General features: G+C 40.7%; 1 protein-coding gene across 1 annotated transcript in view; it reads right to left on the reverse strand.

The window, feature by feature from the left end:
- The window catches only part of LOC118655803 (TIR domain-containing adapter molecule 2-like), a 49,208-nt gene that overhangs the window by 16,358 nt on the left and 5,705 nt on the right, over window positions 1-27,145 (reverse strand). Inside the window, exon 3 of the mRNA XM_036308185.1 lies at window positions 20,433-20,560. Within this exon, the coding sequence (XP_036164078.1) occupies window positions 20,433-20,560 (128 nt within the window). The remainder of the gene's footprint in view (window positions 1-20,432; window positions 20,561-27,145) is intronic.

Below are 27,145 nucleotides of genomic sequence, written 5' to 3' on the forward strand. Positions count from 1 at the left end.
ACTGCCAGAAAAAAATGGAGAGGCCTTAACTAATACAATACAGTTGTCAGCCCAAATTATTTTTATCCAAATTAACTTTTGGACAAGAAGCCAAATAAGACAATGGAAACCTTCAGCATTTTGTGCCTGGCTGAGGCTCATGCAGAACCAAACCATTTAAGACGCGGGGCTATTTGCATATGGCTCGAAGGTTTCTTTTCTTTAAAAAATGGGTTTTCCAGTCAACGTGAAACTTACAAGGGCAGCAGAAAGTTCGTGGCTATTCCCTTCAGAGTCAGGCACCGTAGGCCTGAAGAGACGGCGCTGGGCCCACCCGGGGACCCCAGGAGCGGGCCGCGCCCCGTTCGCCGCGGGCCGGGTCCGCTGGGGCAGCTGCGCGCGGCCGCCCGGCCCCCAGCGCACCAGAGCCCGGCGGCCGCCCCGCGACGCCCTACTTGCCTGGAAGGAGTGCGGGCCACACCGGGCCCAGCCTCGGGGCTTTTTGGTCTTCGTCTCCCGCTGAGCGGACCCACTCAGGGCGCGACTTCCCCGGGGCGTCGGGAGGGCGAGTGCCCAGTCCCCGCCCGGCTGCAGGGCCCGTGTCCACGCCCACTCACTGCGCCCCGCGCGCTGCGCGCGGAAGTCCCGGCACCGGAGTCCCCACCCCTCGCAGACGCGCTGACTCAGCCTTTGGAGATCGGCGGTGCGGGCGGCGCAGCTCCCCAGGGCGAGTGTGTGTGCAGGCGGTGGTTATAACGTGGCGGGACCTCTCCGCGCAGGAGGGGGAGGCGGGCCATTCAGAAGGGCGGAGAAGAAATCAGAACTCTGGCCCAGGCAAACATGGACTCTCCCTGCGCTGCGGCGGCTTCTGGTCCACATTCCCCACCCCTCCACCCCCCACCCCCATAAGCCCTGACTTTCAGGCTCGGGAGTGCGGGGGACTGCACTGTATCTGCTCCTAACAGACCTGGGTGCACTGCTTCCACCTTGCCCGCGCGCCCAACACTGAACCCGCCAGTAAAGCCACGTACCTGATCCTACCGTATCCACCGTCGCTTCCCAGACGGGAGCCCCTGAACTCCAAAGGAAGGAACGGCCTGTTTTACCCAAACAGACAGACCCTTAGTCCTTTCCCGAGGTACAGCGACTCCCCTGGTCCTCCAAGAGGGTCCCTTGGCGTTTCCTTCCCATTGGGGCCCTGCCACCGAACGTTCCTGCAGTCAACCACATCCCTGGCCAGGGAGGCATAGCGCACCGCCCCGGCCCCTGCAAAGTCACCTTTCTCAGGTTCCTTTCCCACAACCAAAACAGATGGAAACTTCGCTGAATTAAGAAAGAAAATAAAAAAGCAATCAAGTAAAAGAAGCATAAAAAGCCTTATGGAAGAAACACCTGTAAGAACAGTTATGCCTTTATTTGAGCCAAACATGAAAATTGCCAGGAAGCAAAATCTTAATGAATTGAGAAAAATGCTCCAGAAAATTACAGTTTTGCATCTTATGTTATACATTACAATCAAAAGAGGAGGCATAAGGGGGTTACATGAAATTTACTGGTGATAGATTAGGGAAAGTAGGAGAAGGCAAAGTGGAGAAATCTCTGGGACAATAAAAAGTCAGACGAATAGACACATACTTCTTTTTAGTAGGTGGGTATAGGATAGTTAACAATTAACATTATAACAATAACAATGAGGGGTTCTGCGGTCTCCCGTTCTGGTGGGAGATTGTGCCCTGAGGGGGTCTGGAACAAGGAAATTACCCTGACATTCCAAACACATGTTATCCTAGATGCAGACAGACTCAGTTGAGGTAAAGAATGACCTTAGTCGAGAAAGATCCTGGCCCAGGCTATGACTACCTTCCAGGACCTGTTTTTGGTTAAAAGGTTTTAATTTTAGACCATCTTATGTGGGTACTAAAAGGTTAACATGGGTGGTGCACACGGGCAGGCTAAATAGCCATCTCAGATGGTGGATAAAGAAAAATTGAGGGGGTAGGGGATGGGATATCCCAAGGGAAGGGCTGCACAGCACTGAGCCAAGGGGACATTGGATGGATGATGGCAGCACTCAGGAGCTAGAGTTTCATTCTTATATGCCAGTGATGGCAAATCTATGACACGCGAACTCATTTTTTTTGGTTGATTTTTCTTTGTTAAATGGCATTTAAATATATAAAATAAATATCAAAAATATAAATCTTTGTTTTACTATGGTTGCAAATATCAAAAAATTTCTATATGTGACATGGCACCAGAGTTAAGTTAGGGTTTTTCAAAATGCTGACACGCCGAGCTCAAAAGGTTCACCATCACTGTTATATGCAGTCACTGGCGGGAAGCTTTTGTGGTCATTGGGTTTGGGGGCTGAGGTGGTGGGTTTGGAATGCGATGGAATGCAGGTGTGGAACAGGTACCTTCAGGACAGTTTCAATTCCTTAGTCCAACTCCTGGTGTCTAGCAAGTTTTTCCTGGTCTGGTCTTTCGTTCTTCTGCAGCAGGAAGCTTATAAATGCCATTAAGGATCATATTGTCTTATAGTCCTATTTTAGGTCTCTGAGTTTGTAAGGCTGCCATGCAGGCCTCCCTGGAGCTTGTCAGGTTTAGTATGTGGCCCCTTTTTTGTTCACACTTATAAAGCCAAAAACTTGATCCTACTATCTCTACTTCAGGCTCCCAATCCTAGTCATATCCTATGAACCCAGTTCAAAAATAGCCCCCTACTCCTTCTCTTTTAATTCTTAGGCAATCCCTACTTCCTGCCACAGGTAGAGTTAAGAGTTATTTCCTGTCCCTCTACCCCCACCCAACAACACGACGGGCCATGGAAGGTAAGCACTGGCAGATATGTGTCAACAAACCCATGTGGACTTTATGCTTATCAAACTTGTTGAAATTCTTCTTTCAGTCTCCTCTGCCTGTACCTCTCACAATCCTTCAAATCCGTGTTTTTCCATTTTTTTTTTCATTGCAATGCTACTAATGGCAAATGCCATAAACATTTATTTCCCCATTCACCACCCACATCCCATGCACAAATAAGCCTAAAATCACTAATGTCAAGGACAAATTCACTTGAATTTTCCATTTTATGTCACAAATTGCTCCAAATTTTGCATTGTTCTTCATCTTCACATGCTGTACTAAGAAAATATTTTAAATTGATTATGAGTTCTATTACTTAAATTTTCTTTTTTTAAAATATATTTTTATTTATTTCAGAGAGGAAAGGAGAGGGAGAGAAGATAAAAACATCAATGATGAGAGACAATCATTGATTGGCTGTCTCCTGCACACCCCACTCTGGGATTGAGCCTGCAACCCAGGCATGTGCCCTGACCTGGAATTGAACTGTGACCTCCTGGTTTACAGGTCGACGCTCAATCACTGAGCTACGCAGGCTGGACCATTACTTAAATTTTCTATCCAAATTATTAAGTATACTTTTTAAGAGAGTACACCGATAACATCTGCCACAAATATTTGGTGTCTTCTACACTAGGGATACAGAGTGAATAAAACACACATGGTCCCAGTCCTCTTGGAGATTTTGTAGTCTAGTCCAGGAGACAGACAATAGACATGTAAACACGTAAGAAAATTTCAGGTCCATTCATTGATAATGAATGAATGAAATAAAGCAGAGTAAAATGGGAAGGAGTGCTAATTAAATCAGAGAAGAGATGGCTTCTCTGACATGTAAAATGTTTTTCCTGTGGCTTCCTTCCCCTGAAATCTTTGACATTAAATGCTGGTGTTTTCAAGGTCTTGATCCTCTGTCCACTTTAGCTTACTTTACCATTTCCCTGAATATCTTACATATGCCCAGCAGACTCTCACATAAATCAGTAAGGATACGAATGATTTGAACATGACTAATGAACTTGACCTGATTGACAGACATAGATTATGGCATCCAATATAATTTCAAGACACATACTCTTTTCAAGTACACATGGAACATTAACAAAATGAGACATTAACAAAATTAGTCTGTATTTTTTGCCATAAAGCAAATCTCAATAAAGCAAAATCAAAACAAATCAAAAGATTGAAATAACATAGAATATGTTCTCTTACCACTTACATATTAGTCTGAAAACCAAAAATAAATGATAACTAGAAAAGCCTCTGCATGTTTGGAAATCAAAAGACATTTAAAAATAACCAATGGGTCAAAAATAAACCACAACAAAAATCATAAAATGTTTTTATCTGAATGTTACTAAAAATGCTACATATTAGTATTTGTGGGACATAGCTAAAGTCTAATGAGAGCAGCATTTCTAGTCTTAAACATACATATCAAAAAACAAAGCCAGAGAATCAACTATCTAAACATCCACATCAAGACATTAGAAAAACACAGAAAATGAAATCCCAATAAAAAGAAATAAAATAAGACTAGAAAATCGGGGGAAAAATTATCATAGTATCAACAAGAGCAAAAGACAGTTCCTTGAAAAGACTAATAAAATTAATAAACTACTGGTGAAACTACTTAGAAAAAAAATAAAAGAAACAGGAAGGACACAATACTAAAAATAAAAAGGAAACATCACTACAGATCATAAGACATTTAAAAGATAAAAGATAACTCCATTCCAATAAATTTAAATGAAATGAGCTGGAAGACAGTTGTCTATGTGCCTCTTATGTGTGTGTGTTTTAATATACATATATATATATATATATATATATATATATATATATATGTAATTTATTGATTTCAGAGAGGAAGGGAGAGGGATAGAGTGGTAGAAATATCAATGAGGAGAGAGAATCGTTGATTGGCTGTCTCCTGCATGCCCCCTACTGGATATTGAGCCTGCAACCCAGGCATGTGCCCTTGACTGGAATTGAACCTGCGACTCTTTAGTTGAAAATCTGACGCTCTATCCACTGAGCCAAACTGGCTAGGGCTCTTGTGTTTCTATGTGTTTTACTGAGTACACCAATAATTTAAGGCCCTGACTGCTCTTTACCTGAGCCATATCACAGGGTAGTATTTATGGTGAGCAATCTTGAGATAAAAGGTAATGTCTCCCACTAGGACCAAAGAACAGGCTTACTTACTGCTTGCTCTAACAGTGGTGGATTCCTCAAGCTCAGTGTTCCTCAGATGTGACACAAGTCCACTGTGTGTGCAATATCTACATGGATCTCTTCATGATACCCCCATGGGACTTGTGAGGAGGAACCAATGCAAATGTGCTGATAGTGGTGCTGCTTACTGTGTCATAAGTAACTAAAGTCCTCTGTCTCTGACCCAGGAATTCTGTCTTCTGCCAGCATCCATGAAATAGTAACAGGTTAATTTATTAGACTGTAAGTGGGGTAAAACCAAATCCTAGACCTGACAAAATTGGTAGGTGGAACTTCTAGAAAATCAAATTTTCTCCCCAAAACAAATATACACTGGACAAAATTGTCGAAAATAATCATTCAAGGGCTCTGGAAATTGAGATAACAACAAATTGAGAATCATGTATTCATTTATAAAAAACCATGCTGAAATTTTGGTAGGAGTCTGTGGCATTCTTGCTAGAAGCTGCTCTCATCTCCCAAACTGAGCACATTTCCCAGTGTTGGTGTACCAGGGGGAGGCCAACAATGAAAGCTGCTGGAGAGGTCAGTCAGCATGGCTCAGTAGTTGAGCAATGACCCATGAACCAGATCATGGTTTGATTCCTGGTCAGGGCACATGCCCAAGTTATGGGCTCGATCCCCAGTGTGGGGCTATCCCTTGTGCAGGAGGCAGCTGATCAATGATTCTCATCATTGATGTTTCTATCTCTCTCTCCCTCTCCCTTCCTCTCTGATGTCAATAAAAATGTATTGAAAAGAAAAAAAAAAGCTGCTGGAGGGAGCTAACTTGACTTGGAGTAGATGGGTGGCAAAAAGTTCATACCTGCCGAAGCTGGTTTGGCTCAGTGGATAGAGCGTCGGCCTGCGGACTGAAGGGTCCCAGGTTCGATTCTGGTCAAGGGCATGTGCCTGGGTTGCGGGCACATCCCCAGTGGGGGATGTGCGGGAGGCAGCTGATCGATGTTTCTCTCTCATCGATGTTTCTGACTATCTCTCTCCCTTCCTCTCTGTAAAAAAATCAATAAAATATATTTAAAAAAAAAAAAAGTTCATACCTAGTGGTGCTGTCAATAAAAATCAGAAACTTGGGAGGAAATACATGGGGACATCACTTTGTTAGTCTGAAGTTGTGGTCTCACATGAGGTGAGCAGCAGACCAGTGGAATAGCCAGCAATTTATCAGGAAGGTCCTGGAAATGAGAGAGCTATTGAGAGTCAAAATTAGCTCTTCACAGGTCTCTGCATGACTGGAAGGCTACACATACACATGGGAGACACAAGCCTGCCCATGTAGATATGTGTGTGTTTGAACCCTGGTTCTAGCACTGATTGTGTGACCTTATGCAACTGAACTTAACCATTCTGCGCTTCAGTTTCTTAATCTGTAAAATGGTGGGAAAGCATTGTTTAGAAGAGAAAATAAACTATATAGCATGAATGTAGAACATAGTATAGTAGGTACATAGTATTACAAAAGTGTTTTACTATTATTATTTCTCAAAATGTGGTATAACACTTGCATCGAACTCTCCGTGAGGATTTCCAAGATTCACTCCACATCTACTGAATCAAAGTCTCAGGGTCAGGGGAAGAAACTTGAGAAAGATCAGTTTTTTACAAGTAGACTAGGCGATTCTTATATCACAATGATTGAGAACTACTATTTTCAGGTTGTAGTTTTGTAAGTTTACTATTGCAATTTTCTATTTGGGATCTGTTTCCAGATGCCTTGAGAATAAGAAATTATCATATTTACTTCAGTATTCCCATTTCCTAGCACACAGTAGACATGTAGTCAAACATCTATTGAATAGTAGAACGTTTTAAAGTTAATCTCCAATTCCCACCATGTAGAATAAATAACAAAATAGACTTAGAATTTAAAACTTTATAAGGCTAAAATTACTCTAACATCATACAGAATAATGCTTTATTATATATATATATATATTATTGATTTCAGAGAGGAAGGGAGATGGAGATATAGAAACATAAATGACAAGAGAGAATCACTGATCAGCTGCTTCCTGTGCGCCCCCTATTGGGGATCGAGCCTCTCATGAAAACTGGCTAACTCCTAGAACAAAATAATTAAGCTGTTTATCACTGAATCTCTATTTCTAGAAAAAAAGGATAGAACATACTTGGCACTAAATGAATATTTGTTGAATGAATAAATGAGTCACTAATAAAAAGATATCATCTGGGCATTATCTGAACTCTGTGAGTCATCCAAGGGTGATGTAGAAAATGAAAGTACAGAAGTTACACATTTCACCCTAACCAGTTTGGCTCAGTGGATAGAGCATTGGCCTGTGGACTGAAAGGTCCCAGGTTCGATTCCGGTCAAGGGCATGTACCTGGGTTGGGGGCACACCCCCAGTGGGAGGTGTGCAGGAGGCAACTAATCGATGTTTCTAACTCTCTATCCCTGTCCCTTCCTCTCTGTAAAAAGTCAATAAAATATATTAAAAAAAAAAAAAAAAAAAGAAGTTACATATTTCATTCATGACCCAAATGTAACCTTGAATTTTTGGAGGTGGGTAATGAGAAAACAGGTCATTGGGACCAATGTTCCCACTGAAGATGAAACACATGTCTTCTTGAAGACATGAGAGAGAGAATTTCCCAAGTCAAAATCAGGGACAGGATTGGAATTCAGGAAGCAGTGCCAGAACTACTTTTGCCCTTGGAGTGGATTGCCAATCTTAGAGGAAATAGCTGAGTGGCAGAGCTGTCTTTTTTTTATTATTGATTTTTTAGAGAGAGGAAGTGGGGAGAGGGAAACATTAATGTGGAGAGAAACACCGATTGACTTCCCTGACAGGAATTGAACCAGCCACCTTTCAGTGTATGGGATACTCCAACCAATTAAGCCACAGTGGCCTGGGCCAGAGTTGTTTTTTCATCATCAACTACAATAGGAAAGACAAGGGTTGGGTTTGGTATCCAAGGGTTGTATCCTGGAGTGGGGGTTACAAACTGCAGTGCAGTGTGTCATCTAGAGGAGCACAGAAAACCTAAAGCCTAAGTTCCAGACTGTACTTGGCAGAAAGAATAAAAAACTTCTGGCCTTGAATCTACTTAGCAGCGTCAATGCTAATGCACCAAGGTCAGAATTATTGGTAAGTAAAGACCCATTATAGTGCCTCCGTCAGGGAAATGGTGAAGAAAATTGAAGTCAGCCAACATGCCAAGTACACTTGCTCTTTCTATGGCAAAACCAAGATGAAGAGGTGAATTGTGGGAGTGTGGCTGTGGTTCCTGCATGAAAATGATAGCTAGTGGTACTTGGACCTACAACACTTCTGCCATCACAGTGAAGTCTGCCTTCAGAAGACTGAAGGAACTGAAAAAACAATAGAAGCTCTGTCATTTGAAACACTGCTAAGTTTTTAATAAGTGGGTTAATTTACATAACAAATGAACAAATAAACCAAACTCCATAAATCTCTTAAGGAAGAGAAAATCATCTCAGATCTTAAGCTATTTTTTTTCTTCTTTAGGATTTTCAAGTAAACAATCAAAGATAATGAAGTATAAGTATAACCAAGACAACATTAATTAGAAGCAAATGGACTACAAATAGCACAAAAATAATCATAACAGGCTGTACATAATGAAATTACCAGATACAAAGGATAATCCGTGGAAATAAAATCCTCATTTTATAAATGCAGCAAGGAACTGGATGCCATAAAAAGTAACAGAGCACATAAGAAAAAAGAACCTAACTGAAAAAATATAACTAAAATAAATAAAAACAGAAATCATAAACTCAATGAATCTCTTACAATAAATTAAAGTTAAAAAGTGAATTCATGACTTATAAGCTATAACAGATACTATCTAAGATGATGCAGAGAAAATAAATACAGAACACATAGAAGAAAAATATAGATATAGGGGATACACCAAGAAGGCCTAACATATATCTACTTGAAGTCCCAGAAGGCAAAATGATAGCACATTGGACAGAGGCAATATTTAAAGAGATTAGGGTTGAGAATTTCCCAGAACTGACATTCAAATTCACAGATCCAAGTTGTCAAATAAACCCAAGTAATCAAATATATGAAATCCTCACTTACAATATAATGAAACAACAGAAAATCAAATACAAAGAGAAAATCTTGAAAGCAGCCAGAGAAAAAAGATTAGTTTCAATAAAGCAACAGATGGATAGCTGACTTCTTCATAATAAAATAGAAGCCAGGAGACAACAGGAAGATATCCTATCGAATAATAGAGAAACATAGTAATTAACCGTAACTTCGCTACCCTTCCCATTGGCTAATCAGCGAGATATGCAAATTAACTGCCAACCAAGATGGCGGCCGGCAGCCAGGCAGCTAAAGCGAACAGGAGGCTTGCTTGCTCCAGTGATGGAGGAAGCCAATGTTCCCTGCCTGCCGCTGCCGGCCTCTGAGCTGCAGTCTAAGAAACAATGTTGCAATTATAGAACCCAAACAAACCCAGATACCTGCTTTCAGCAGCCGAGGTCTCAGAGCTGGAGCTGAGCCTCAGAGCTAAAGCTGGCTCTCAGCTCCAGTGACAGCCATAGAAGGAAAATAAATCCCAGAATAAAAATAAAAAATAAAAAAAAGGAGAGGTTGGGAGCTTCAGTCACCCGCCAGCCTGAAAACGGCCCTCAGCCCCTCACCCAGACTGGCCAGGCACCCCAGTGGGGACCCCCACCCTGAAGGGGGTGTGACCAGCTGCAAACAGCCATCATCCCCTCATCCAGGCTGGCCAGGCACCCCAGTGGGGATGCCCACCCTGAAGAGAGTGTGACCAGCTGTAAACAGCCATCATCCCCTCATCCAGGCTGGCCAGGCACCCAAGCGGGACCCCCACCCTGATCCGGGACACCCTTCAGGGCAAACCAGCCGGCCCCCACCCATGCACCAGGCCTCTATCCTATATAGTAAAAGGGTAATATGCAAACTGACCCTAACAGCAGAAGGACTGGGAATGACTGGTCACTATGACACACACTGACCACCAGGGGGCAGACGCTCAATGAAGGAGCTGCCCTCTGGTGGTCAGGGTGCTCTCACATGGGAGGAGCTCTGCTCAGCCACAAGCCAGGCTGATGGCTGCCAGTACAGCGGTGGTGGTGGGAGCCTCTCCTGCCTCCTCAGCAGCGCTAAGGATGTCCAACTGCAGCTTAGGTCTGCTCCCTGCTGGCAAGCGGGCATCCCCCAAGGGCTGCCGGGCTGCCAGAGGGATGTCTGATTGCCATCTTAGGCCCAATTCCCCGGGGAGCAAGCCTAAGCCAGCAGGTGGTCATCCCCTGAGCGGTCCCAGACTGCAAGAGGGCACAGGCCGGGCTGAGGGACCGCCCTCCTCCCCGAGTGCACAAATTTTTGTGCACCAGGCCTCTAGTCCTATATAATATGCTAAGTGTCCAGTCATCCGTTCAACCAATCAAAGCATAATATGCTAGTGATATGCTAAGACTGCTCAACTGCTCACTATGACGTGCACTGACCACCAGGGGCCAAATGCTCCGACTGGTAGGTTAGCTTGCTGCTGGGCTCTGGCTGATCAGATTGAGATGGGCTGTACATGCCCTGGAGCCCTCCCACAGTCCCTCCCCAGCCCTGATGTGCATTGGTGGGGTCCCTTGGCCTGGCCTGGCCCTCTCACATTCTGGGACCCCTCGGGGGATGTCGGAGAGCCGGTTTTGGCCTGATCCCGCAGGCCAGGCCAAAGGACCCCACTGGTCTATATACATAAAACCCCAATATGCAAATAGACTAGAACAACCGAACAACCAGTCGCTATGACATGCGCTGACCACCTGGGGGCACACGTGGAACATGGTGGGCGTTGGCAGCAGGCGGCAGAGCACGGAACATGGCGGGCATTGGCTGTAGCTGCGGCAGGATGGTGGAGCAGGTGAGTGGGGGCACCAGACCAAGGCGGGGTGCCGGTGGCTGTCATCAGGGCGAGCCTCTGGTGGTTACTGAAAATTCTTTGCTCCTGCACGCTGCAGTCCCGCTGGGCGCTTGCACCTCTGCTGGCGCTGGCCCTGCTAGCACCGCTGTTGGTGCTGGCCCCAATCATTCCTAAGTCAGCGGGTGCAAGCGGGTATGGTGCTGTCAATGTGTGGGAGAGGTGGTGGGAGCAGAGTTGCTGGCAGACAGGGGACGGGGCCATGGTGGAAGGGGCAGGGCGGGGGCACGGAGGATGGGCCGAGACCTGCCCCTGTGCCCACCGCAGCCTAGCGACCCACAGTTCCTTTCAAGGTGCACTTCTATACTCGGCACAAATTTCCTTCAACAATGAAGGGTAAAAAAAATGAAGGCCAAGTAAAGACATTGTTTAAAAAAAGAAGGAAATGAACTTGCCACCAGCTGACCTGCACTAAAGGAAATTCTAATGTATTCTTCAAGCAGAAGAAAAATTATTCCAGATAAGCTCAAAGAGCAGCAAGGAACAGAAAACAAAGATGGTAAATATATGGGCAAATCTAAATTAATATTGACTGTATAAAATAGTAATAACTTATATTTAAAGGTATACAAAATATATGACAACATATAAATTAAGAAGGTAAATGGAGTCACAAAGCAATTGTCCATAAATTTCAAATTAAAATAATAGAGAATATGGCCTCTGATCACAATGCTGCAATTACATTAGAAATCAATAAAAAAGAACTTAAATACTTATGTTTGTAGATTAAGAATTATAATTCCAAATACTATCTAGGGGTCAAATTAGAGTAATAAAATCAGAAAATTCTTTGAAATTGATAAGTAGATATCAAGACTTGTAGAATGGAGCTCGTGTAGGCAGACTTCTAAGATGGTCCCTGAAATCCTTCCCCAGCCCCTTATCTATACCTTTGTGTGGCAGAACTTGTAATTTGCTTCTCATCAATAGAATGTGGTAAAGGTGGAAAAATGTTGAAGATGCAATTAAGGTCCCTATTCAGTTGACTCTGAAGGGAGAATATTCCAGGTGGCTCTGACCCAGTCAGGACCTGTCAGGCCTTCCCTGAAAGAAGAGACTCGAAACAGCAGCTTCTCTCTCCTGCTGGCCTGGAAGCGGCAGTCACGATGGGAACTGCCTATGTGGAGGGGAAGCCTCACTGGCTGAGGGCCTCAGTTCTCCAGCTGCAAGGAACTGAATTTCGTCAACAACCTGACGAGTTAGGAAGAGGACACCAAGTTCCACAGGAGAGCACAGTCCAGGTGACAACTTCATTGCAGCCTGTGAGACCCTGAAAAGAGGACTCAGCTAAGGTTTGCCCAGACTCTTGACCCATAGGTATTGTGAGTTAATAAAGTATGTGTTTGACACTGATAAATTTGGTAATTTGTTGCGTAGCATAGAAAACTAACATAGCCCTGGCCGGTGTGGCTGGGTGGTAGAGCATTGTGCTAATTCTAAATTTTGTACAAAAATGCAAAAGACAGCCAAAATCTTGAAGAACAAGGTATAAAGACCTATTTTACCAATTATCAAGAATTTAAAAAGCTTTAGTAATTAATACAATATGTTACTGGTGTAAGGACAAACAGATCAATGGAATAGAGCAGAGAGCACAAAAATAGACTTATGTAAATATGGGCACTTAATAGATGACCAAATTGGCATTATAAGTCAATAGAGAAACATGAGTTTTCAAGAAATTGAAAAAAGAAACCTGGTTGCTCACCTTACCTTATCTCATACAAAACTCAAATTAAATAAAAGGTAAAATTATACATATTTTAGAACATAGTATAGGAGAAGATGTTCATGACTTCAGGAAAGAAAAATATTTCTTAAACAAGACATAAAAACATCAATACAGGAAAAATTGATACAGTAGGAACAGAAAAATAAAAACAGACAGTGAGAAGATATTTGAAATAGTTATAACCAAAAAATTGAGTCTCCTGAATACATAAAGGAATCCTGTTAATTAAAAAATGACAAACTAATGCAACTTTTTTAAATGGGCAAATGATTTGAACAGGGACTTCACAAGAGATGAAATAAAAATGGTAAATAAGCCCATGAGAAAAAAAAAAATTTACCTGAAAATACAAATACAAATTAAGCAACAATGAAGTTTAATATCAGTTTAACAATATGCACATATATGTATAAAAATAACTGAAATACTCAGATTTTCAAAAGTTTTAAAGTCTGACAATACCAAATGTGGAACATACTTCGTTGTTGCTGGTGAAAGCACTAGTTGGTAAAATTGCAGGAAGGCCGGGGAGGGTTGCGGGGCAGGAGGTAGGGGGGTAAGAGTTCAACTAAAGGACTTGTATGCATGCATATAAGCATAACCAGTGGACATAAGACATTGGGGGATAGGGGAGGCTAGGGGACTGTCTAGGGCGGGGGGATAAAATGGACACATATGTAATACCCTTTGTAATACTTTAAGCAATAAAAAAAAAAAAAGAAAAGTTAGCTATTGCCTAGTAAAGATGAAGATACACACACACTAGGAGCAAATAATTCCACTCCTAGATGTATTCTCAAAAGATCATACACATGTACAATAGGGCACATATACAAGAGTGTTCGTAATGAATTTGTTCATATTAATAAAGAACATGAAACAATCCCAAAACTATCTTAGTAGAAGAGACATATACCTGTGGTACACTCATATGATGGACTACTATACAGTAACAAAATCAAACTACAGCCATATGTATCAACATGGATGATTCAGCAAAACAAAGTCACAAAAGAAGACAGGTAATATGCAATTTATTAAATAGAACTTAACACTCCATTAAATTTTACTTATTAGTTTAGTTTTTGCCTGATTAAAAAAGAAATATTTTTTCAGTAATACAGACATCAGTACTATTCAAAGTATGGTCTATAGACCATATCAAACTGTTACAGGCTGATGCTGAGATAAGCAAATCAAGTGAGTTTGACATTGACAAAACATTCAAGTATTTGATTTTGTATTTATAAAAGTATCTGTGACATGTGGAAATTATTTTAAAAAGTAGTTTGAGAACTATTATACATAACGGGTGAAAACATAAAGAAAAATAAAATTATTTTCATTACAAGCAGAACATTGGTTATCTCTAGTGGAGAAATCCAGGGATGTGGTCAGAAAAAGATACATAGGAACCTTCTAAGATGCTGGCAATGTTGTATTTCTTAAAAAAAAAAAAAGAAAAGTATTTTATTTTTAGAGAGGGAGAGGGTAACATCAATGTGAGAGTGACCCATGGATCTCCTGCATGCCCCCTATTGGGGACCAAGCCTGCAACCTAGGCATGTGCCCTGACCTGGAATCAAACCTTAACTTCCTGGTTCATAGATCAACGCTCAACCACTGAGCCATACCGGCGGGGCTGAAACATTATTTCTTAAGTTCTTGTGCTGCCTTTTCTTTTTAAGGTAGTAGTAATCACTAGCAAATAGCAGCACTAAAAACAGATTATGCTAAACCAGTGTTACTTCTGGTATAATTTCGATTTCAGCAAGGAATGGGATAATTTCTAATGATGATATCTTGTGGATAAAATCAAGACATGCAGACTGAAAATTGCACATTTAATAGTTTAGGGATAACATTCTGTATATTCCTCCAGAATTTGGAAACAACTGAGGTGGAGAGGTTAAGAGGTCATCACCTTTATTATTAACAAAGTTAAAGAACATGTTTTTCCCACCTGCAGCAATGTGGACAGGCTAATAGTCCCTATCCCTGAATTAGAGTTTACTCCACTCAATTGCTGACCTAGCTAGACCACAGACCTCCCCTGTGGGTAGACAAAGTTAAACTTTTTGGGATATAAGTCTTTCAACCTATATGCTTTCTTCCTCCTATAGCACCCTGTAAATGCCTTAGCCCCTTCAAGGTCATTCTGCTTCATTGCTTATGAAACATTAGTTGCTCACATAGTTGTCCTGCCTCCCTCAACTAAGTTATATTCCTGGAGGTCAGACTATCTTATTCATTTTTGAAACTTTTAACAGACTATTATATACATGATAGATGTTCAAACACTTTCATATGTGTGTTATATACTACTTAAGAACCATATGAGTAGAGATTAAAGTAAGAACTTTAGAAACAGAAGAACAAGAAACCAGAATTGGACCAATGATAAAAATACAGCTATTGTTGAGTGCTTGTATATCATAGGCACTGTTCTTAATCCTATATAATAAAAGGCTAATATGCAAATTGACTGAACTGCAGAATGACTGGTCACAACAACCGGTCACTATGACGTGCACTGACCACCAGGGGGCAGACGCTCAACACAGGAGCTGCCCCCTGGTGATCAGTGCACTCCCACAGGGGGAGCTTCACTCAGCTAGAAGCTGGGCTCATGGCTGGTGAGCACAGCAGCGGTGGCGGGAGCCTCTCCTTCCTCCGCAGCAGCACAAAGGATGTCTGATGGCTTAAGACATCCCCCAAGGGCTCCTGGACTGCGAGAGGGCGCAGGCCAGGCAGAGGGACCCTCGCCCCCTGAGTGCACGAATTTCGTGCACTGGGCCTCTAGTATTTAATAAACATCTCATTATATTATCATTATAGTAGATATCACCTTAGTAATAGATGAAGAAACATACTAATAAAATCAGTTGTGTGGTCATGCAGCCATGATTTGAACTTGACGTTAAAGCACTAAACTGATATTGAGCTACCCTGAAATCAAGATCGGTAAGCCTTCATAAATCTATCCTTTAATTGGTGTTTGTAAGGCAATACTGCACGGTGGATAAGAAAAAGGGTTCTGGAGCCAGATTGGAATGTTTGTATTCAGATTCTACTAATTACTGTGATATGGGGCAGGTTTCCTAACCTCTTTGTGCCCCTGTTTTCTCATCTGTAAAATGGGAATTTGTTGGTTCATAGGATTATTGCAAAGATGAAATGTATCAATACAAGTAAAATGTTTAGCACACCTGGCACAAAGTAAGCATTTAATAAATGTTAATCTCTATTTACTGTTATTTTTTATAGGATTGTGCCCAGAACCCAGAAAGTCCCCTATGACTACATTATAAAGGGAAAGAAAAAACTTGAGGCAACTTGGCATTATACCAGTGATGGCGAACCTATGACACAGGAACTCATTTTTTTGGTTGATTTTTGTTAAATGGCATTTAAATATATAAAATAAATATCAAAAATATAAATCTTTGTTTTACTATGGTTGCAAATATCAAAAAATTTCTATATGTGACATGGCACCAGAGTTAAGTTAGGGTTTTTCAAAATGCTGACACGCTGAGCTCAAAAGGTTTGCCATCACTGCATTATATAGGTTAATTTACTTAACAACTAAGAGCTTTTACGAAACTGTAGGCTAAAGTGCCTTTCACCCAAACTTTCAGTAAGAAATGCAAAGGGCCCTAGGCGGTTTGGCTCAGTGGTTAAGAGTGTCCCCCACGGGCTGAAAGGTTCTTGTCAAGGGCACAGGCATGTACTTCAGTTGCAGGCTTGAACCCCAGCTGCAGGTCAGGGCACATGTGGGAGGCAACCAGTCAAATGTGTCTTTCTCACATAGATGTTTCTCTCTGTCTCTCCCCCTCCCTTCCACTCTATCTAAAAATCAATGGAAAAAATATTCTTGGATGAGGAGTAACAAAAAGAAATGCCAAAAGGTTAAAAATGAGGCAGTTTAGAGGTGGTACAGGTTTCCTGTGCTATCTGAAAGCTGAGTGTTCCTATGAAACCTTTCCTAAGCAGAAATGGGGTAAAGAAAATAAGCCATTACCATTTATGTGGAAAAAATTTTAAGCATTCCCAGACCCAAAAAATAACCTACTAAATAACACATAAATCCTAAAATAACATGAACATATAATGAAAGCAGTGCCACTCATGCTGCTCAGGGTGCATGCTGCCTCTATAATGGCTCCCTGCAAAGTAGCTGAATGCTATTTTCACTATCCTATATAATAAAAGGCTAATAAGCAAATCGACCAAACAGCGGAACAACCAGTTGCTATGGTGCGCACTGACCACCAGGGGGCAGATGCTCAATGCAGGAGCTGCCCCCAGGTGATCAGTGCAGTCCCACAGGGGCAGCACCCTCAGCCAGAAGTCAGGGCTCACAGCTGGCGAGTGCAGCAGCAGTGGCGGGAGACTCTCCTGCCTTTGTGGCAGTGCTAAGGATGTCTGACAGTTTAGGCCCGCTCCCCATAGAGCCGTCAGTCAGACATCCCCCGAGGGCTCCCAGACTGCAAGAGGGAGCAGGCCAGGCTGAGGGACGCCCCTGAGCACACAAATTTTGTGCACTGGGCCTCTAATTTCTCATAAAAGGACAATCCTCTTTGGATTTCTTCATTAGTGAAAACAAGAACATATAATGTAAAACTTTTTGTTAAAGGGAATTGGTATATTGTGAACTTTCTCTTCATTTATTTTTTCTTGGCTGTTCCAAGATGTTTTGATGAAATACCAAATAAATAATCACTCTGTGGTTACAAAAATGTACTCCAAGCTGCAAGTTCATAAGGAGCTTAAATTCTGACAGAAACAAGTGAATTTGTTGATTTTTTAATTCTACACGTACTGATTGGTGCAACCCTACAGAACCAACACCTGTTTAGAGAAATTTATTTTTCTTTTCAAAAGTAACTAAAAAGCCTCTCTGATTTATTTATATATTAATTTAATTTTTGAAATCAATAGTCATAAGGTCAGCTTTGTCCTTTTTAACTATCAATGTTACACATTTATAAACTAAGCAAATATGGGTAGTACAGATATTTGAATGAAATCTAAAATAAAATTGATTTTAGCACACTGTATTTTCAAAGTTGATGAGCATCAAGCCAGAAGAAAAGTAATGACCACACACCATTTATTTCTTTTAATAGTAAAAAGAATGTTTAGATTATTAGCAAAGTAATCTTATAATGTATCTTCACAGTTGAAATTTAAGTATACACTTGATACACTTGTATATCAAAGTCCTTTTCCACTATTTAGTCTATTTTAAAAATATATACAGCTAATGATGTTTAAATATTCTGAACCATGTGTTCAAATATAAATATTTGAGAAATTCAAACTGTTGCATCAAGTTATGAAAGAATTAAAGAAGAAAAATGAGCTACAAATTATATAGGAGGAAGAAAAAAGTTTACTTAACACTTATGTCTGGCTAAATCTGTACTCTTTCATTTATATATACATACTCACTTGAGTATAGGCAGCCATCAAACATTAACCAGTTACATACAGATTAGACTAAGCCTGTACTATTTTCTACGACAGGCAGCAGTGGTGATTTCAAACATATTAATATATCTCAACAGTTTCATCAAAAGTTATTTGTAGCAATAGTCTAATATTATGAAATTCTGATAGGCACAGATGAAATCACATTATCTATGCCAAACTCAGCACACTAATGGTACCTGACTCTGCTTATGGTCTCAGTATCTGAACAAAACAGAGCAGACAGGTAACCAGAAAGGACATTTAAGACACACCCATGCTTATGAATCACATTAACATTAGTGTTTAAAATTTCCAAATCTAAATATAGAGGGACACTTATAAAGCTGTGGGACAACTCCAACATAAGAATCCAAGTGATAAAATTGCAAAATCTTAAACTTCAGTTTTTAATCTGATATTAAGGATTAGCCTATTTGGTCTTAAAAAATTTTAAAATTAAAGGGTTAAAGTTGAAAACATGTTTATCCCTTGCTACATTGCAGCATTTGAATTAGCCAGCATGACAACTTTAATTCCTTTTTGCTCTTACATGCAGTAATATATGTATATACGCATTTTAAGACAGCTTAAAGTTGAGTTAAGTTTTAGTCAGTAGTGGTGACTAGAATTGCTATCCAATCAGTATTCCATGGCACCACATATCAAAGTCTGTACAATATGAGTCTTTTTCAGCACTTATCACTTTGGGTGGGGAAGGGAGGCATGGCAAAAAGTAGTTGCATATATATATTTTTTTATAGCAGAAAAGCTTTAAACACTTACACAATTTTACAATATCTTGTATCCTATCTTAGAATAAAATCTTATTCCAGTCAGCTCAATCTATGTTATGAAATACAAACACATTCTAAACCATACAGTGTACAGAATATGCACTATTTAATATTCATTAAATGCAGTACAATCAAATAAAAAATACACACAGCATTCTAAATTTTTAAATCTTTGGGATGCTAACCAGAAATTATACAAATTACATATGCAAGACAAAAAAAGAATAGAAAAGGAAAAGAAAAAGAAAAAAAAAATCCAAAGAAACTAACTTCTCAGTGCATCACACCTATTGGGATTAAATGAATGGCACTTTTATGATACTAATATTACAATTATCAATTTAAGCTGGGAATGACTCAAAAACATTAAAGCCACATAATGGTAAGAACGAGCCAATTAAATGTTTAAATGAAACAGATCACCTTTTTTCTTTGTAAAAGCACCGAAAATGTAACAGGTGCAGATAACTCAATAAAATTTTTCGTATTTCATTTGCCCCTACACTATAAGACATTGCAGTACCTTAAATTATTCTGTATTTATTCTAACTGGTATGAAAATCTGATTTTTAAGGCCTGAAAACTCTATTATGCTACTGAAACATACTATTTTCTACGTGGTAAGAATGTCTTTATGAAAAAAATAATATATCTGGTTGTAAGTCATAGAATAAACCCCAAAACCAAAAATCTGACATTTTCCAAGCTAGTGAAAAATAAGTTATACCATGATGTATCAATTAAAAATTATATCAATATTAACAAACATTTCTACGGTAGATATTTCCCCCATGAAAATTAAACAGTGCACAATAGGGCTTGGGCTATAGTGAGTCACATTTGGTTTTCTGAAAAACAAAATGTAATTTACTATAAACAATTAAAAGGCAATTTTCTTCCTCCATAACACATGTAGCTATTAAATCGAAGGTCTTAAAAATATTCACTACCTATAAGAAAAGTAGTTTTAAAATGGCAAAAAGGAATCAAAATACCAAAGTTTAGTGTGTGAAGAATAGATATAAACAACCAAGAAAAGAGATCACTGGTGTCCTGGTGTTGAATATTTAACACGAATAGCCCAAAATAAGTTCCAAAGTTTTTATACCTTTACAAATAAAAAAAGGTGTCCTTTCCATAGTTTGGGATATGCATTGTGTATTCCCCCAAACAAGTATATGAGTAATGTTTTTAAAATGTTGCCAATATTAAGTTCTTCAGTTACCTAAAATTAATCAGAGGACAGCAATATTACAGTGGCAATGGTGCATCAATTCCCAAAACGTAGTTATGATCCAACACGAGTTGTGGTGGTTCTTTTATCAGAGAAAAAGCTTTTCAGAAGAAATACCTGCCCTATGCTAACCACCAGAAGAATGAGGGCTTCTCCTACTGACCAATAGGCCACTCTTGTATTTAAATCCTCTGCTCGGCTTCGGCCTTGAGCTTCTCTCAAGCGGAAATGAGTCTGATAGTCAATGACAGACTTCAGAGCTTCATGAATCGAAACACAGGCAGATTCCATCTAAAGAGAAATATTTCCAGTTAGTATGTTTAATATTTTCTGTACACTCCATCTTTCATTTTTAATTTCTCATTTCATTAACATTCACACATTTATGTCTGAGGTCCTGGCAATGCAACCATTTATTCATTCCCACTAGTACAACTGGTAAAGTTACAGATCCCATAAAGCAGCTGCTTGCCCCAAACTAAAATGTCACAGCTGTGGCATCTGTAAGGATGGAACACTAAGCTAACAGCAGCAGAAGTACTAATCAGCTAAGGTTTGTGGCTATGAAATTTCAAACCCAGATTCCTCAAAAAGGAAAGCTTAGGAAGAAGAAATTGGGTAGATCAGCAAATATGACCAATCCTATATAATAAAAGGGTAATAGGCAAATCAACCAAATGGTGGAAAGACCAGTTGCTATGACGCACACTGACAACCAGGGGGCAGATGCTCAACGCAGGAGCTGCTTCCAAGCCCGCAGGTCCTGGAGGGCAGGCTCCAATTGCCCATGGGGAATGGGGAACTGGGGGTGGGTGGCAACAGAGGTGGGTGGCACCAGGCCAAAGCCCCCGCCCTGCTGATCACCCAACACACAGAGGGCAATCCGCGGGGGGGAGGGGGGGGTGGCGCCGTACGGGACACACGGGATGGGGCTGGTGAGAGGGCGGGAATGACCAATCTCTCAGTCCCTCTCCCCAGCCTGCAGGCTCCAATTGCCCAATGACGAATGGGGAACCAGGGGTGGGTGGCAGCAGATGCGGGCGGTGCCAGGTCAAGGGCCCTGCCCCACCGGTTGCCCCCCACTCAGAGGACGACCGATGTCAGGGGACTGGGATGGCGAGGGGGCTGGAACAGCCAACCTCTCAGTTCCTCGCCCTGGCCAGCAGGCTCCGATTAATCGCCCGATGGTGAATGGGGAACCAGGGGTGGGTGGTGGCAGGGGGCGGGGCCGGCTGCCTGCAATGGGGGAAGATGGCCTTGATCATAGGCCAGGCCTAGGGACTACACCCGTGTACAAATTTCGTGTGCTGGGTCTATAGTCAGAATATATACAAATATAAATCAAGTATGGCATAAAAATAGGTTGTTAGTCAAAAGTTATTTACCTATTTTAAAATTGGTGAATCTGAACATTTTGTATTTCTTATAAACTGGAGTATCTATTTTTTAAAAATAGTTACCAATTTGTTAAATAAGTTTTTCTCTCATACCAATCAATCAAACCAATATATATATTCTCAATGGGATACAAGTTTCAGTTTCACTGTGTAATCAGTTTGTGAGCCTTCACTTTACTTTTTTTTTTTTTTAAGAACAGTGTGCCCTAGCTGGTTTGGCTCAGTGGATAGAGCGCCAGCCTGCAGACTGAAGAGTCCCAGGTTTGATTCCAGTCAAGGGCACATGCCCAGGTTGTGGGCTCAATCCCCAGTAGGGAGGGGGTGTGCAGGAGGCAGCTGATCAATGATTCTCTCTCATCATTGGTGTTTCTCTCTACCCCTCTCCCTTCCTCTCTGAAAACAATAAAAAAAAATATTGAAAATAAATAAAAAATAAAAAGAACAGTTTATTGATTTTTAAAGAAAGGAGAAGAGAGCAACATCAGTAAGAGTTTTAACATTGATTGGCTGCCTCCTGCACGTACCCCATCAGGGATCAAGCCCAGAACCCAGGCATATGCCCTGACTGAGAATCGAACCAGCAACCTCTCCATGCACTGGATGATGCCCAACCAACCGAGCCACACTGGCCAGGGTGACAACTTACCTTTTAAGGGTTAAATGTCTAATTTTTTTTTTTTTTGTATCCCAGAGCTTAATATTTTTCTACTGCTGAAAACGTAATCCTGGTGATGAAATACATGCTTTATTATACTATACTTATTTTATATCACAAAACACATATTAAGAATTTAAAAAATCTGAGTTGGTCTTAATTTTAAATAAGGAGTGTAGACATTAGAAAATAATTCAAATATTTAAAAAAGTTCTACCAAAGTATGTATAAAAGGAATAATTACAAAAATATTCCATTAAAAATACTTTTAAAAAGTAGAAAACTGTATTTGATGAACAAGAATAGATCCAGAGACAAATGGGGGGGGGTGGTTTAGGAGCAACCAAAGGACTTGTATGCATGCATATTAGCATAACCAATGGACAGACACTGGGGCGGTGGGGGCTTGCCTGGTTGGGAATGGTTGGGGGGGGGGGGAGGGTCAATTGGGGAAAAAGGAGACATATGTAAAACTTTAAACAATAAAAAAAAAAAGGAGAAAATTATGAGATCTACAGGTTGAATTTACCTATTAGAATACTCAAATATTTTTGCTGTTCTTGTTTTAGTTTGGCCCCTAGGAATGAAAGATTAGCAAAATGGTGCTAAAATGATTTCTGATTTGTGATAAGAGGCTAGAGAAGTGCTTTAGCATTTCTTTGCTATCTATGTATCCTCAAAAATACATGGTCTAAGGATTCTTCCCCTGGAAAATATGCATAAAAGGACTTAGCACAAATTTAGAAAGTTTAAGGGATTCCTTGAAGCCTGACCATGGGGTATGGATTAAGAACACAGTTGGGGAGAAACTAAAATGGTGGCATAGGTAAACACCGGGAAATTGCTGCCTCCCACAACAACTTCAAAAACACAACGAAAAGACAAAACGGACATCATCCAGAACTACAGGAAGGCGGGCTGAGTGTAAATTCTACAACTAGAAGAAAAGAGAAAAGCACACTGAGACTCAGAGGAGCTTCGGAAGTAAAGTGCAAAGGTACGGAGGCTCGTGAGCGTGCGGAAAGGGGCTGGTACCTGAGGACGCGCTGTCTTTTTGAATCAGGAGGGAGTCACAAGCTCCCGACTGCTCTGAACTCTGGTTCCGGGAAGTCTCTGGGGACCCAGGACTCATACGGGGAGAAACTGGACTGTCTGGCAGCAGGCAGAACTCTGAACTTGAGGGCGGCTTTCCCTCAGAGGTGCTTGCAGCAATTACCAAGGAACACTGAGACCCGGGGCCTCTTAGGGCAGGGCTGAGGACCAGCCATAGCTGCTTGCTCCGCCCTTTGATTCCCTGAGACCCCGCCCCACCCAGGCTGCAGCAGAGGCTTTTGCATATGAATGCCCTGGCCCTTTGCAACCTGAAAATTACCTAACAAATTGCAGCTGGGCCAGACAGACCCAGAACTTCCAAGAGAAGGCCCAAGGCCCCACAGCAGCTTGCACTGCTTCACAGCTGGGCCTCATCAGGGCACCTCCAAACTCCAAAAAAGAAAGGGGAATCTGCAGTTCTCTTCGTAGCTCCTGCTGGGTAACCTCAGGAAGAAGCTAAATTAGCACCTTCTTAGATCCAAGAGCCAGTGTACCCAGTGGTCAGAGGGGGACCATCCAGATTACAGCTCCTCAGATCCATAAGGGACACACTCAGGGGGCAGACTCAGTGAGCACCAAAGCCCCACTGAAGCAAATCTTGCCCCAGAAGGGTGTCTCCAGCACAGAAGTTCTCCCACTGTAGACACAGCTGATTCTCACAGCCAATTGGCCTGGAGGTCAATTCTTCCCAGTGATCCTACAACAATCAAGGCATAACTACAACAAGACTGTGCACAAAGCCCACAAGGGGGTGCACCAAGAGTGTCCACCTCAGGTAACTGGGGAGGCTGAGCCACTGGGCCCTACAGGACACCTAGCACACAAAACCACTCTACCAACACAGGGAAGCATAAAAAATGCGGAGACAAAGAAACAGGTCACAAATGACAGAAATGGAGGAAAGCAAACGACTGGATATAAAGTTCAAAACCATGTTTATAAGGTTTTTCAAGAATTTTATGGAAACCGCCGATAAATTTAGTGAGACCCTAGAGGATATGAAAAAAGACCAACTAGAAATTAAGCATACACTGACTGAAATAAAGAATAATTTACAGAGATCCAACAGCAGGCAAGAGGATCCCAAGAATCAAGTCAAAGATTTGAAATACAAAGAAACAAAAAATACCCAACCGAAAAAGAAAAAAGAAAAGAGATTCCAAAAATATGAAGATAGTGTAAGTAGCCTCTGGGACAACTTCAAGCGTACCAACATCAGAATTATAGGGGTACCAGAAGAAGAGAGAGGGCAAGATATTGAAAACCTATTTGAAGAAATAATGACAGAAAACTTCCCCTACCTGGTCAAAGAAATAGACTTACAAGTCCAGGAAGCGCAGAGAACCCCAAACAAAAGGAATCCAAAGAGGACCACACCAAGACACATCATAATTAAAATGCCAAGAGCAAAAGACAAAGAGAGAATCTTAAAAGCAGCAAGAGAAAGAAACTCAGTTACCTACAAGGGAGTACCCATATGACTGTCAGCTGATTTCTCAACAGAAACCATGCAGGCCAAAAGAGAGTGGCAAGAAATATTCAAAGTGATGAATAGCAAGAACCTACAACCAAGATTACTTTATCCAGCAAAGCTATCATTCAGAATAGAAGGTCAGATAAAGAGCTTCACAGAAGAAAAAGCTAAAGGAGTTCATCACCACCAAACCAGCATTATATGAAATGCTGAAAGGTATTCTTTAAGAAGAGGAAAAAGAAAAAGGAACTCTTACCATTTGCCACAGCATGGATGGAACTGGAGAGCAGATAAATACATGATCTCACTCATTTGTGGAATATAATGAACAACATAAACTGATGAACAAGGACTGATCCAGTGATGGAGAGGCATTGATTGGACTGTCGGGCCTTGGAGGGAAGGTAGGGGAGGGTGGGGGTAAGGGGGAATGATCAACCAAAGGACTTATATGCAAGCATATAGGCCTAACCAATGGACATGGACAATGGGGGGGTGAGCGCATGAGTGGGGGGGGTAGAGGGTAACGTGGGGTAAGGACACATATGTAATATCTTAATCAATAAAAAATATATATTTTTTTTAAAAAAAGAACACAGTTGGAGTAGAGAAAATAGATTGAGTATAATTTTTCAGAGTGTTGTTTTCTTTTCTTTCCTGTACCTTTAAAGTGAAAATGTTCATACATATTCAAAAGTATAGAGAATAGAACAATGAACCTCTATGTCAATAATTATTAACATATGGCTAATCTTGTTCTATCTATATTCCCCACTAATTTATTCCCCACCAATTTTCTTCCCCATTCCAATTATTTTAAAGCAAATCCAAGATATTTTATCATTTTAGCTATACTTCTATACTTAATTTATTTCTGAAAAGTAACATTTTAAATTAAAAATAGTTCCTTTATATCAAATATAAAATTAGAATTCAAATTTTCCCAAATGCCTCAAAAGTTGTTTACAAGTCAGAATCCAAACAATGTCAACACAATAATTTGGTTGACATGTCTTTTAGGTCTTCTTTAATCTTTTGATTCTCTCCCTTTTTTCCTTTCTCATCCATTTATTGAAGAAATTGGGGCCTCAATTCTGTAGCATTTCCCACTTTCTGAATTTTGGTAATTGTATTCCCATGGTGTTCTTCTCTCCTTTGTATTTCTTATAAACTGGTAGTTGGAACTAGAGATTTGATGGAATTCAGGTGTAATGTTCTTAGTGGGAACATCACAGAGGCAATATTGTGTACTCAATTACTGCCTATTATCAGAAGACACATGTCTAGTTACCTCTCCATTTGTGAAATATCGTTAGATTTAGTGATATCAGTCTCATCTACCCATTATAAGGTTTCCCATCTGCCTTTCACCTGATGATTTTAGCAGTGGTTTTACTGCCTACTCCAGATCCAGTATTTTATTACTGGTTAAAAAATGGTGATTTAGTAAAACAATCCTTTTTTAAAAAAATTAATTTGTTGTTGTTAATCCTCACCCAAGGATATTTTTCCACTGATTTTTAGAGAGCGGAAGGGAGAGGGAGAGATAGATAGAAACATCAATGTGAGAGAGACACATCTATTGGTTGCCTCCCACATGCTCCCCAACCAAGGCCGGGGATTGAGCCTGCAACCATGGTATGTGCCCTTGACCAGAACTGAACCGGGATCCCTCAGTATGAGGGCCAATGCTCTATCCACTGAGCAAGACCAACTAGGGCTTCTTACACATTCTTAAAAACTGCCTCTATCATCACATGATTTTGCCAAGAAACGTGGGAACAATAAAATACCAGTTTAAGGTTTTAACAAGCAGGGGTTAAGTAATTCCTCTGAATACCTAAGTATCTTTTAGATATAATCTGAGCTCATACTGTATTTGAACTAGAACTAAATTAGCCCTTTCATCACCTCAACAGTACCTGTTCACTGACTTTAAATTTATTTTGCTATCTTTTTCTCATTGAGCTATTCTTCAAAATAAAACCCAATTTAGCTTCCTTAACTATTTTTGTTAGATGACTTATCATTTATCTTTTAATATTTTACCTTAAGTTACAGCAAAAGTTATTGTAACAGTAGCTTGAAGAACATAAATATTGGTATACCACCTGTGGTATCTTTATATATTAATTAAGGCATCATTTTGCATCTAGTTATATTAATCTGCTAAGCTATGGTAGCAACATTCCTCCATGAAAATGCTTCAGAATGCTGGAAGCTGGTTAGACTTCCTAAATTTCCTTTGCCACTATGTT

Source organism: Myotis myotis, unplaced genomic scaffold (genome assembly GCF_014108235.1).
Source record: "Myotis myotis isolate mMyoMyo1 unplaced genomic scaffold, mMyoMyo1.p scaffold_m19_p_5, whole genome shotgun sequence".
Classification (NCBI taxonomy): Eukaryota; Metazoa; Chordata; class Mammalia; order Chiroptera; family Vespertilionidae; genus Myotis; species Myotis myotis.